The sequence below is a fragment of the Marmota monax genome, unplaced genomic scaffold (assembly GCF_021218885.2).
Source record: "Marmota monax isolate L192 unplaced genomic scaffold, Marmota_monax_Labrador192_F-V1.1 WCK01_AAM20220418_F8-fsc00292, whole genome shotgun sequence".
NCBI classification, from domain to species: Eukaryota; Metazoa; Chordata; class Mammalia; order Rodentia; family Sciuridae; genus Marmota; species Marmota monax.
Genome location: NW_026692864.1, coordinates 756,080 through 768,509, shown reverse-complemented (window position 1 = coordinate 768,509; position 12,430 = coordinate 756,080). Strand labels below are relative to the sequence as shown.

General features: G+C 51.1%; 1 protein-coding gene across 4 annotated transcripts in view; it reads right to left on the bottom strand.

Annotated features, from left to right (window-relative positions):
* Positions 1-448: 448 nt before the first annotated feature.
* Positions 449-12,430, bottom strand: part of Unk (unk zinc finger) — a 33,841-nt gene continuing 21,859 nt past the window's right edge. The window contains exons 8-16 of one of the 4 annotated variants that reach the window (XM_046449662.2): positions 9,930-10,072; positions 9,344-9,544; positions 8,716-8,781; positions 8,088-8,262; positions 7,117-7,218; positions 6,796-6,984; positions 3,417-3,598; positions 2,573-2,830; positions 449-1,892 (exon numbers count right to left, since the gene is read on the bottom strand). In XM_046449662.2, coding sequence (XP_046305618.1) covers positions 1,737-1,892; positions 2,573-2,830; positions 3,417-3,598; positions 6,796-6,984; positions 7,117-7,218; positions 8,088-8,262; positions 8,716-8,781; positions 9,344-9,544; positions 9,930-10,072 — 1,472 coding nt within the window. In that variant the 3' untranslated portion in view covers positions 449-1,736. Of the gene's footprint in view, positions 1,893-2,559; positions 2,831-3,416; positions 3,599-6,795; positions 6,985-7,116; positions 7,219-8,087; positions 8,263-8,715; positions 8,782-9,343; positions 9,545-9,929; positions 10,073-12,430 lie in introns of all 4 variants that reach the window. The other 3 variants (XM_046449661.2, XM_046449660.2, XM_058580992.1) reach the window with 3 other exon arrangements.

Genomic DNA, 12,430 nt, shown 5'->3' with positions numbered 1-12,430 from the left:
CCTGATGGGGAGCAGGGCAGAAAGACTTGGCGCCTAGAGCATGGGCCCCTCTGAAGGCAAGAGGCAGGGTACTTCCTCAGTGCCATTCCCTACTTATGCTGTTATGCAAACCATTCCAAAGGGACAGTATTGTCTACTGCCTTTTGGCAGTAGACAATAAAGAAACCATTCATAGCTGAGGAAAGACCTACACAGAACAGTTGCATGGCCTGGGAGCTATCAGTATTCAAGGCTAAAAGGTCACCTTCATGGTGGTCCCTGCAGGCCTGTCACAGGGCACTCAAGCTGTGGTGGACTCTGCGCCTGGACATGTCCTAGGCCTTGGCAGCTTTGCCACACCTAAGGATGTGGGAGGAAGCCATTCCATGCCTGAGGCAGGGGTCCTGCCTGTCTCGAAGTTTGGAGGCCTGTGTTTGGGGACCCACACCCCCATGTAAATAAGTACCACTGCAAGTTCATATTTTATTTCCAATAGATCTGCTTTGTTGATTTTTGCATTTTTGTAAAAAAGGAGAAAAGTTTTCACTTAATTCATTGAAAGCCCTTTCGTGCTGAGCCCAAGGGGGGCCTGGGCCAGGGCAGACCCTTTGCAACCCTCTTGAGCCCACCCAACACCCAGAGCTGGGAGCAAGGTCACTTCCCTCTGCCCACTCTGCCCTCCCACCCCCGCTGCATCTCTTTCTGTACAGAACGACTTTTAAAATCGAAGCTAAGACACAATATACACTGGACAGCACACACACACATGCACACGGGCGTCTGCCTAGAATGGGCAGGACGTCAGCTGCACTCGGAGAGCACCAAGGAATGCATACGGAGCCCCTCTTGCCAGGAGGGCAGGGCCTGCGCCCCCTTGGTCCTCAGGCCGCACTCCTCCCCAACAATTGCCCTGCTAGCTGCCAGAGGGAGGGGGCGAACTGCACAGAGGCCACGCCAGAGAGGGGCCAGGGCAGGGACAGCTGAGGGCAGTGCCAGCCTGGCAGGTGGCCCTGGGGCCAGGAAGGCTGTTCCGGGGAGCCCAAGAGGGAAGAACTGAGGGGGACATAACTGGGCCTTGCCCCTCAAGGGGCTTCAAGGGCCCAACTTGGGAGGGGGCTGGCCCTGTAGCTTTGGCCTGCCAGCCCTCGCCATGGTCCCCAGGACTAAATACACATTTGGTAAACCTAGGAGCTTGACTGGCGTCAACCCCCAGCACACCCTCAGGCCTCCCTGAGGCCCTCACATCTGGGAACCAGGTCCACCCACCCAGGGGGGCCTGGAGAGACAGGGTGAGCAGGGCCTGCCCTGAAGGCTTCTCCCCTCCCCTTTTCCCCTTCCAGCTTCCCACCCTTCCCCACTTAGGCCCCAAGAAGAAGTTAAAAATAGTTAGTTCCTACATAAAAAATACAGAAACAGATTCTCTGCCAAAAGGCCAGTGGGAGAAGAAGGAACTTTGTCTCTGAGCAGAAAGGGTGGGGAGCGGGCAGGGGAGGACTGCAAAATAGTCTTTTCTTTTAAAAAGTGCTTGGTAAGTCTGTTTTAAAGTGTGTGTCTATATCTATGTACAGATATACACACAGACACTGCATACGCTGGCCACCACGCATACCGGCACACACACAAATGTATACATGTACATAATCATATACATATACATACATACATACATACATACATATATATATATATATATATATACTTTAAAGAGTTCTAGGTGAGAGATCTGGGTCCGGCCAGGCCAGGCCAGGCCTGCAAGGTCACGACTGGAGGGTATGGGCCCTGCCGGGTTGGCAGACAGGGCATTCACTGCCCTCAGCACACAGCTCGCACAGCACGGCGTGTTGGCACGGTAGCACCGCCCGAGTCTGCTCCTGACACTTAAGGCATTTCACCGACTGCATGTGGAACACAGCCTGCAGGGAAAGTGAGGTTGTGGTCACCAGCCTGGTCCCAAGTCAAGCAAGGAGTTCCCTTGACTCTCACTTGCCCTGTGGGAGAGGAAACTGAGGCCCAGAGCCCAACAGTGTGCTTATAGGACGCTGCTGGCAAGCAGGAGCAGGTGAGAGCTTGGGCTGCTCAGCTCAGGCTCTGCCCACCACTCTGAGTGGATCTGACTGGGGCCAGGGAGCAGGCTGGGGCTGCAGCCTCTGTGCCTTAGGCCTTCTCCTGACAGACATTAACGCCTCTTGACTCACTTTATCTCTTAGTGACTCTAGGCCCCCTAAGTGAGAAAAATGAAGCCTATAGAGGATTGTGACATGCCAAGGGGCCTGGTTGCTGAAACCTACTGCCAGCTCTTTCCACAAGGGCACATGGCTGATGGGGACCCAACAGGGCATCTAGCAATGCAGACAGGAAAGCCCTCACTGCTGATATGCGGAGAGCTACAAGAGGATGCCACCCAGGGCCCAGGCACACGAATGCAGCTTAGGTCAAGAATACTAGGAACGGGCACTGCTGCCCATGCTGGCTTAGTGCTGGGCAGAGGCTCTCAGAAGATTGGCTGTCCCTGGAGCAGCTCTACTGGATCAAGGGTCCCACACTGGCTGAAGCCATGGTGTGCACTCAGTGCTCCCTAACCTCCAAGGCTGACCTTGTCCACTTGTTCCAGATGGGCCCGCAGCTGCTTCTGGAGGGAGTAGAGAGTAGAGAGCGAGAGTGCCTCCAGGTCAGGGAAGGTGGGCAGGGCCTGGGGGTCAGGCCCTGCATGCAGCCGCTCTAGCTCTTCCTGGAGCTTCTTCACCTGCACCTCCAGCGCATCCCGCTGTTCCCGAGCCAGCTCACATTCAGCACCTGCCGCACTGGCCCGCTCGCCGGCCTCCTCTGCCTCCTTCTTCCAGGCATCACAAGCCTGTGGGCCCAACACGCAGCGCCTCATCACGATGGCCCCCTGCCCCTGCCCCCCTGCCCCCCCAGAGAGCATCTCTGGGAGCCTGTGTGGGCCACTCTGGCTGTAGGGCCTGCTGGGAAGCTGGGCCTGCTGTCTGGGGAGGGGGCAGGGAGGAGGCTGATGCTGCCTGCAGAGGAGAGAGGTTTCAGGACCTGCAGGAGACCCTCCTTCCACGGGCAGGGCCTAGCATGGCAGGGCTCACACCCTGCCAGAACTCCCAAGGGCAGTTAGGCCCTCTGTCCAGCCATAGCCTATCTCAGAACCTAGGACCCTGGAGCCCTGGGAGTTGGGTCTTCCAGGAAAGAGCAGGTGGCTCTGCGGCTAGATGACACAAAGAGCTCTCAAAGGGAAATCCAGGCTTGTGGCACTAGCCACCCCAGTGACCCAACTGGCAGGGTCAGTCCTCCACAGGGAGAGAGGGCCAACAAGTTTCTGTTCTCTTCTTTGGGTCCCAGGTTCCCCCCACCCCCATGCCTGCTCTGGGTAGGCTGGGCTTAGGATGGATGACACCAGGCATTAGGGATGGCAGGTAGTGTGGGGCTAGTACCTGCTTGGCCTGCTTCCAGGACTCTTCCCACTGCTTGATGGTCCCGTTGGCTTCATCTAGCTCTTGCCGAAGCCGGGCCAGCTCAGCAGCCCCTGGCCCTGATACGAAGGCAGGGGAAGTCCCTGGGGAGAAGCTTCCAGAGGCAAAGTGCTCCCAGATGCTGCTGTTCATTCCATTCAGACCTGCCCCAGGAAGGGGAGGAACATCAGCTGTGGAGGACTTGGGCCTGGCCACCCCTGCCTGGGAGTTTCTAGGGCTGGTTGGACACTGGGTGGGCATGTGAGACTCTAGTCATGTCAGGCCAGGGTGTTTTGCAAACACGGGTCAGTAGGCTGTAAAGGTGCCCTGAGCTGAGTTACAGACCTAGACCTCAGTGCTTCCTGCTCCTTAATGGCTCTTCTTATGAGTCTTAGTGTTTTCATCTGTACCTTGGGTCCCATCACTAGCCTGACTAGGGGCTCAGGAAGTATTACAAGGGAGGGCATTGTGAAGGCCCCTACTGGTGACAACTGGTAGTGATGACATCACTAGAAATCTAAAGGGCTAGAGCTCAGAGAGCTTTCTTGTACCTAGTGTGAGGCCTGAGAGGGTCCTGGATGACAAGATTAGGAGGAAGAGATAGGGGAGAAGAGCCACTGGACAGCACCTTATGTGATAAAAGGGCTGGAGCAGGAGAAGCCAGGGAGCCTTGGCCTCCTTGTTTTACAGAGGACAATGAGACAGGATGTGCTATAAGAATCTCAGAAATCTGGGTGTAGTGGTGCACACCTGTAGTCCCAGCTACTTGGGAGACTGAGGTAGGAGTATCACAAGTTTAAGATCATCCTCAGCTACTTAGCGAGACCCTGCCTCAACATAAAAAGAGAAAAATGGAGCCAGGTGTGGTGGCACATGCCTGTAATCCCAGCAGCTTGGGAAGCTGAAGCAGGAGGATCTCCAGTCCAAAGCCAGCCTCAGCAATTTAGCCAGACCCTAAGAAACTCAGTAAGACCCTGTCTCTAAATAAAATACAAAAAAAAAAAAAAAAAAAAAGGGATTTGGCTCAGTGGTTAAGTGCCCCTGGGTTCAATCCCCGATACCCATAAATAAATGAATGAATAAATAAAATGTGCTGGGGATATTGCTGTTCAGTGGTAGAGCACTCTTAGGTTCAATCACCAGTTTAAAAAAAAAAAAAATCATACAAATGGTGAGTGGTGTCTGCTCTTCCCAGTAGGCAAAGCTGCCACCCACCTGCCCACTCATTCAATTAACAGTAGGGCAGTAATACCTCCTGCCCTGCTCTTTGGCCCCCAGGGCACCCCTTGCTTCCTGGCAGACTCATCTTCATCTCTAGCTTTCTTTAGCCCTCACATATTATCCTTCCCCACTAATCTAGCCAAGATGTTCCAGAACCAGATTTCAAACATTCTGTCCTCAGAGCAATACAAATGATTGATACAAGAAGATGTTTTCCTGTGGAGCTTCTGCAGTGTGCACTGTCTGTCTGTGAACCTGGGTCCTCTGGATGAGTGCACTGACATGACTGGCCCAGCCTGCCCGCACCTCTCGGGTAGGTGGCATTTACTCTGTTGGAGAGGAGCCACTTCTTTAGAAAGTGTACTCAACTGCTCTGTCCACATAAGGTCCTTTTGGGATCCCAATGTCTGCACTTCTGCCTCCTGCCCTGGTGCCAGAGACCACTAGGTTGACTGCTCAGTATGACTAAACTGGTGAAAACACATGTGGGCCAGTAGGCAGGGCTCCATCAAGATGCCTCTGCAACATGGGCAAATCAGAAACATGACCCGGTGGTGGACAAAATCCACCCCAGAGAACCTCTTCCAAACTGGGAAGGTACTAGGAAAATCCCTGGAATGAGAGGAAGTCCCCACAGCTGATCAGAATTTTTTTTCCTCTTTTTGTGGTTTTGGGAATGGAACCCAGGGCCTTGTAAATACGAGGCAAATGTTTTTTATATTCCTGAGCTACAAATTAGAACTTCAAAGGGCTCTCTGACTGATAGAAGGTCCTGACCCTCAGAGGAGGGCAGTCCTGGCCAAGGAATACCTGCTGGGGAAGTGGCTGTGGGAGAGGCTACTGCTGCTCATTGAGAGGCACCCAAGCTGGGGATTAAGTGTTTTATGCCCATTACCTCAGTGAACATTCCTATAGCCCCACAGGAGACCAGACCCTGGCCACTGGACCTGGAGGGTCTTTGAGGGGCCCAGTGCCCAATATTTTAATAATGCTGGGCTGGGCAAATAGCCCACTGGGCTAGCTCTGGGGCTCCCTGTACCTTTGCCTAGAAGAGCACCCTGACTTTGGGGTGGGTCTGTGCCACATTCTCCCTTGGTCTCCTGTGACCCTGGTGTGAATGTCTTCTGGGAGCTCTGGGTGACTAGGGGAAAAAAACTGATTAATTTATTTCTCTGTGACACTGGGGATCAAAGCCAGAACTCATCAGTACTAGGCAAGCATTCCACCACTAAGCTAAACCACTCGTCCTTATTTGTTTTTCACCAGGCAAAACCACACTGAAAGCTAGACGTTGGCTGTGGTGATTCCAAGACCACTACTGTTTGCTGCACTAGCCTGTCCTGGTACTTCTTTAAGGCAGAGGCTGAATCACTTGCCCAGGATCATAGAGTGGTAGAGCCTTACAGTCTAGACCCTGCTCTGGGACTGGGGGTTGTAGCTCAGTGGTAGAGTACTTGCTTATTAGCACATGTAAAGCACTAGGGGGTTCAATCCTCAGTGCTACATAAAAATAAATAAATACGGCTGGGGATGTGGTTCAAGCAGTAGCGCGCTTGCCTGGCATGCGCAGGGCGCTGGGTTCGATCCTCAACACCACATAAAAATAAAATAAAAATATGTGCCCACCTAAAAAATAAATAAACAAATAAAAATAAATAAATAAATAAATAAATAAAAGGGAGCTGGGTGCAGTGGTGCATGCCTGCAATCCCAGCAGCTTGGGAGGCTGAGACAGGAGAATGGTCAATGCCAGCCTCAGCAAAAGCAAGCCACTAAGCAACTCAGTGAGACACTTAAAATACAATATAGGGGGCCGGCGTTATGGTTCAGTGGTAGAGCACTTGCCTAGCAAACATGAGGCACTGGGTTCAATCCCCAGAACCACATAAAAAAATACTAAATAAAGATATTGTGTCCATCTACAACTAAAAAATGTTAAAAAAAAAAATAATACAATATAGGGCCGGGATGTGGCTCAGTGGTTGAGAGCCCCTGAGTTCAATCCCCAGTACCCCAAAAAGAGGTCTAAAAAAGTAAAACAAATAAAAAAACACTTCTCTGACCTCTAGCCTGGGTGATGTGCCAAGCAAAGAGTGGCCAAAAGCACATTCTAAAAATTCTTGCCCTAGTCCCCTCTTACCTAAAGATCCATGTGATGCCGAGGTCCCCAAAAATGTGTTTTCTGACTGGCTCAGGTGACCCTGGGGCTGCTGTAGAAAATGTGAAGAGAGGCTGACAGGAGGAGAGGGGGACGCAGAGTGGAAGGAGGTAGAGCTGCCCAGGGAGCCAGGGATATTCACAGGTGCAGAACTCTGCAGCAAACTGCCACCTATAAGAGGAGCCCCGAAGGGCAGGCTGGGTGAGGGCCAGGCAAGCCATATGGGCCACACAGAGCAGGTGGCCTGGGCTAGCTGGGACCGAGGCATCCTCCAGGCCACCCTGCCCACCCAGTGCCCAGTACCGATTGTGATGCTGCTGGGGTGGGGCACTGTGCTATTATCGAAAGTCTTCTCCAGGGCAGCCACCCCAAACTCGTTCAGGTCCAGATCATCCAAGGCAGATTCTAGGGACAGAGAGACCAGGATGTGGGCCTCTCAGGGGCCACAGTCCAGGCTCTAATCCCTACCTGACCCAGACCTCCTCATATCCTGCCCGCCATGTGCCTTTGCTCAGGATCTCCTGGAACACTGACCCTTGATGCCTGCCCTGTCCAGCCCCAGTGTCCTCCTTTCTGAAGTCTTCTTTGACATTTCATGGAGGAATCAAGTCCCAATCCAGGGTCCCTGCCTCTGATGGAGAATGTCTTATGATGTTTCAGGATGTGTGTCTCACCCTGAGCTCAGAGGTCTCTGGACTCTCTGTGGCCAGTACATAGTAGGTGATCAACAAATGCCAACACCCACTACTGAAGTGGCCTGGGAGGGAGGATGGGGACAGTTTCCCTCCTAGAGGCAGAGAACAGCACATCATCATCTCTGTCTCCTCAGTGTTTGCCATGGTACCTGGCAAAAAGTGGGCACCCGTAAATGAGTGATGAAGGAAAGGAGCACAGATGGATGACTGCTTGCTGCTGGGGATGAAACCCAGGATCTGTGTATGCTGAGTGACACCCCAGTCCAGGGTGTCACTCTAAGGACAGTTGTGCTCATAGTTTACTTCATAGGATACCCAGTAAAAGAATAATTAGGATAGCATGATCCATGTCTTGGGATAAGCCTATCTCTAGCTGCATGAAAAAGCTCCAAGAGCTAAGTCTTGGGCATATACTTGGAACTCATTTTCCCTTCAGCTTGAAGGGCTCAAGTGTCCTTCTGACTCTGCCAAGCCAGATATCTAAGGTAACTAGTGTGCTGATCTGAACTCACTTCAGAGACCTTATGTCTCTGACTCCAGGCCTAGAACTGGGCTTGCAAACAGACCCAGCCTAATTACCTATGACCGATTCTACCGTGTCACTGGTGGGATAGAAGGGCAGAGCGTTTGCATTCATGCCAGGGGCGCTGCTGGTGCCTGCAGGGCTGGGGGGTGTGGCTGCCAGGCTGGAGGTGATACTGGAAGAGATGCTTGAGGTCAGAGGGCTGCCCACAGGGAGGATGCCCAGCACGTCCTGCAACGAGAGTGAGGAGAGGCAATGGGATGCCTGCTTGTGGAGGCAATAGCCAGGGGCTAGGACAGGCCAGCAGGAGCACAGGGAAGTGGCTCCTCCCAGCTCTTAGCTGGCCTCCCCAGGCTCAGGCAAGTTGTATCCCCCAGCTTATTAGGAGGCTGGAAGTAGAAGAATGTGGCCTGGAGGCTGCAAGCCCCCAGTCAGGGGAGGAGTAGGTGCCATGCATAGTAAGGTTTACACTCCCTTAAAATTCCACCTGATGGATGGATCTGTCTAGAAGGGGAGGGACTCCAGACCTGAGCCTCATCTTCTCTGAATTTGGGGCTGGGTCTAATTCCTACCCTAGCTTGTGGGGACAGTGGTGTTCTCACTCCCAGCAGCCTGCTAGGGTTCTGGGCCTGTTCTGTCCATGGCAGGTACCAGAAGGGAAAATGGAGGTTGAGAATTCTGTACCTGTTTGGGCTGAAGCAGAGGCTGCTCTTGACTCCTGGGCTCTAGTGAATGGGGTTTCAGTTTGGTCTGAGAGAGAAAAGTCAGGGAACAGGAGGTAAATGTGGTGGGAGCTCAGAGTCCAGGAGTACACCTGACCCCACTATGACCACCAGGGGCAAGTGGCGGTGGCAGATTCCTGTTACTTGCCATGCATCCCTTTAACACCCCCCCCCCCCCCCCCCGCCCCAATACACACATTCCTTCCATTATTCTAAGCTGGGAGCTGCCCCTCTCCACCTAGATAAGCCCAGGTTTCTCTCTAGGTCCAGTCAGAGACCCACCCCTGTCCCACCCTCAGGCCCTGCCATAGCAGGAAAAGGACTGAGCTCTGATGGAATTCCTACTCCTTTACTGACTAGCTCTGTGGCCCTAGAGAAGCTGCACAGCCTTTAAAGCCTTCCTGTCCTTGGTTGGGAATCGACATTACTCACTCTTCTTGGTTCTGAAAAGGCTGAGGTCAGAGAATCCTACCTCCCAAGCATCCTTCCCAGAGTGTGGCCAGGCCTCTCCTCCAAGTTTCCCTCAACTCAGGCAGGAGAAGGCCAAGCTCACTGGGCTTAAGTATCCTGTCACCCTGCTTATCCCTTACCTGGCATTTGAAAGTTTTCAGGTACTCGGCTCCCACCTGGTCTTCCCTCTCGAAGCCAGGAGCTTTCTTGTAGCTTCCAGGGGCTAGGCCAGCCTCCCCAGGAAAGACGAGACCCTCCAGGTTTGGTGGCTTCCTACCAGGGCCCGGTGGGGAGCCACACAGGTTGGATGGGCTGCCCAGGCTGCTGCTCCTGCAGAGGAGCTGCAGAGGATGGGGAGCTGGTGGGCATGATGGCTGGGGACATGGTCCACCCTTCATCCCCACCTCAAAGTCAGTCTTCAGCAAGGGGCTCAGTTCCATTTCCATCTGCCAACGGGCAGCAATAAGTACTCAAAAACCCTGAGCCTCATGGGGGACTTGGAGGGGAGGAGTGACAGAAGGCTCTGTCTCAGCCCTATCCAAGCTAATCAGCACCAAGGCTGTGCTGCCCCACTTTGACAGGACCCTGGGACAGAAAAGGCAGAACCATTTGTCCAGAGGACAAATGTCAGGGTCTCCTCCCAAGCACAGGCTTAGGGAGCATGAGAGGCAGGAATAGCTCCTGGGCAGGCACAGTGCCCACCCATTCCCCAGGACAGGCACGTACAGTGCTGAGGTCGGGGGCATGTGGGCTGGAGGGGCTCACAGGCACCGAGTCTCCAGCAGCAGATGGCATGTACAAGATGGGACCTGGCTGGGTGGGGCTGGACACAGCTGAGGAAGGCTGCAGGTCGTCACTTAGGGGTGGCTCTGTAAAAGAAGGACAGGGGTCAGCAGGCTACTGAGCTAGCTCAGTCCCATGCTATCTTCTTCTTCTTCTTTTTTTAGTTGTCAATGGACTTTACTTTTTTATATGCTATGATGAGAATTGAACCCAGTGGCTCACACATGCTAGGCACTCCACCACTGAACCTTAACCCCAGCCCGCATGCTATCTTCTGCATCTCCCTGCACCTAAGAAGAAGGTTCCTATATCATTTCCATCGAGACTGAGTCTTCTGCACTTACTGTGTGCCAGATGTGGGTGCCAGCACTTTGCATTAACTGTGAAGCTCTATAGTGACCACAAAACACAGGATTATTAATGTCTCCACTTTATAGATAAGGAAACTGGGTTAAATCTACCAAGGTGACAGAGCTAAGAACTGAGATGTGATCCTTCCTATTCAGCACTTCTCTTTGGTATAGATCAGCAGGCACTCTATCACTGAAAAAACTTATTATTTTTTTTAAGTCCTGGGGATGGAACCCAGAGTCTCATGCATGCTCAGCAGGCACTCTACCACTGAGCTATACATCCCCAGCCCCTCTCTGTGGTATCTCAATTGCAGTCTCAATAGGGACCATCTCTGTACTCCAAATATGCCTCTCTCTTCCAAGGGCCCTGGTTTATTCTTCACTCTTAATATTTTTAGGTGTAGATAGACACAACACAATGCCTTTATTTTTATGTGGTGTTGAGGATCGAACCCGGGTCCCGCCCGTGCTAGGAGTGCTCTACCGCTGAGCCACAATCCCAGCCCAATATTCTTCACTGTTAACAGGGCTGTCACGCCTTGCTTCCTCTTTGAGACTGGAGTGGTGGCCTGGTGTAAAACGTATCTGTGCTGTCCCACACACAGCCACAAGGCACCTGTAGCTACAGCTACTGAGCACTTGAAATGGGTTGGTCGGATCTGAAATGTACTGCAAGTATTAAAATATATATCGGGTGCTAGTTGGGAGGCTGAGGCAGGAAAGACCAGCCTGGACAACTCAGAGAGACCCTGTCTCAAAATAAAAAATAGAAAGAGGGCTGGGGTTGTAGTTCGGTGGTGGAGCGCTTGCCTCAAACATGTGGGGCCCTGGGTTCCATCCTCAGCACCACATAAAAATAAAGACATTGTGACAATCTACAACAACAAAACAAACAAACAAACAAATAAATAAATAAAAATGGGTGCAGATATATCTCAGTGGTAAAATATCTCTGGGTTCAATTCCCAGTTAGAAAAAAAAAAGAGCAGGAGATGGTGATAGAGCACCCCTGGGTTTAATCTCTAATATGGCCAAAACATAAATAAATAGGGGCTGGGGTTATGGCTCAGTAGCAGAGTGCTTGCCTCAAATGTGAGGCACCGGGCTCGATCCTTAGCACCACATACAAATAAATAAACAAAATAAAGATATTGTGGCCATTCCATCTATAACTAAACAATAATTTTAAAAAGATTAAAAAGAGGGACTGGGATTGTGGCTCAGTGGTAGAATGCTTGCCTCATGTGTGAGGCACTGGGTTCAATTCTCAGCACCACATATAAACAAATGAATAAAATAATTTATTTTATCAACACTAAAATAAATATTAAAAAAAAAAAAATATTAAGGGCTGGGGATGTGGCTCAAGCGGTAGCGCACTCGCCTGGCATGCATGCGGCCCGGGATCGATCCTCAGCACCACATACAAATAAAGACGTTGTGTCCGCTGAAAACTAAAAAACAAATATTAAAAAATTCCTCTTTAAAATAAATAAATAAACAAACAAATAAATAAAAAGGCGCTAGGGTTGTGGCTTAGCGGTAGAGCACTCACCTAGCACATGTACGAGGCGCTGGGTTTAATCCTCAGCACCATATAAAAATAAATAAAGGTATTGTGTCCAACTGCAACTAAAAAAAAAAATATTAAATAAAAATAAAATAAAATAAATAGAATAAAAATCAGAAGTCCAAGACTTAGTAAAAAAAAAAAATTTTTTTATTTCTTGATTCAACCCACCAGGGGTGCTTTACCACTGAGGTACATCCCCAGTCCTTTTAAACTTTTATTTTAAGACAGGGTCTTTCTGGGGCTGGAGATATGGCTCAAGCGGTGGCGCGCTCGCCTGGCATGCGTGCGGCCCGGGTTCGATCCTCAGCACCACATACAAACAAAGATGTTGTGTCCGCCAAATACTAAAAAATAAATATTAAAAAATTCTCTCTCTCTCTCTCTCTCTCAAAAAAAAAAAAAAAAAATCTTCTTCTTAAAAAAAAAAAAAAAAAAAAGACAGGGTCTTTCTAAGTTGCTGAGGCTGGCCTTGAATTTATAATTCTCCTGTCTCAGCCTCCAGAGTGGCTGGGATTACA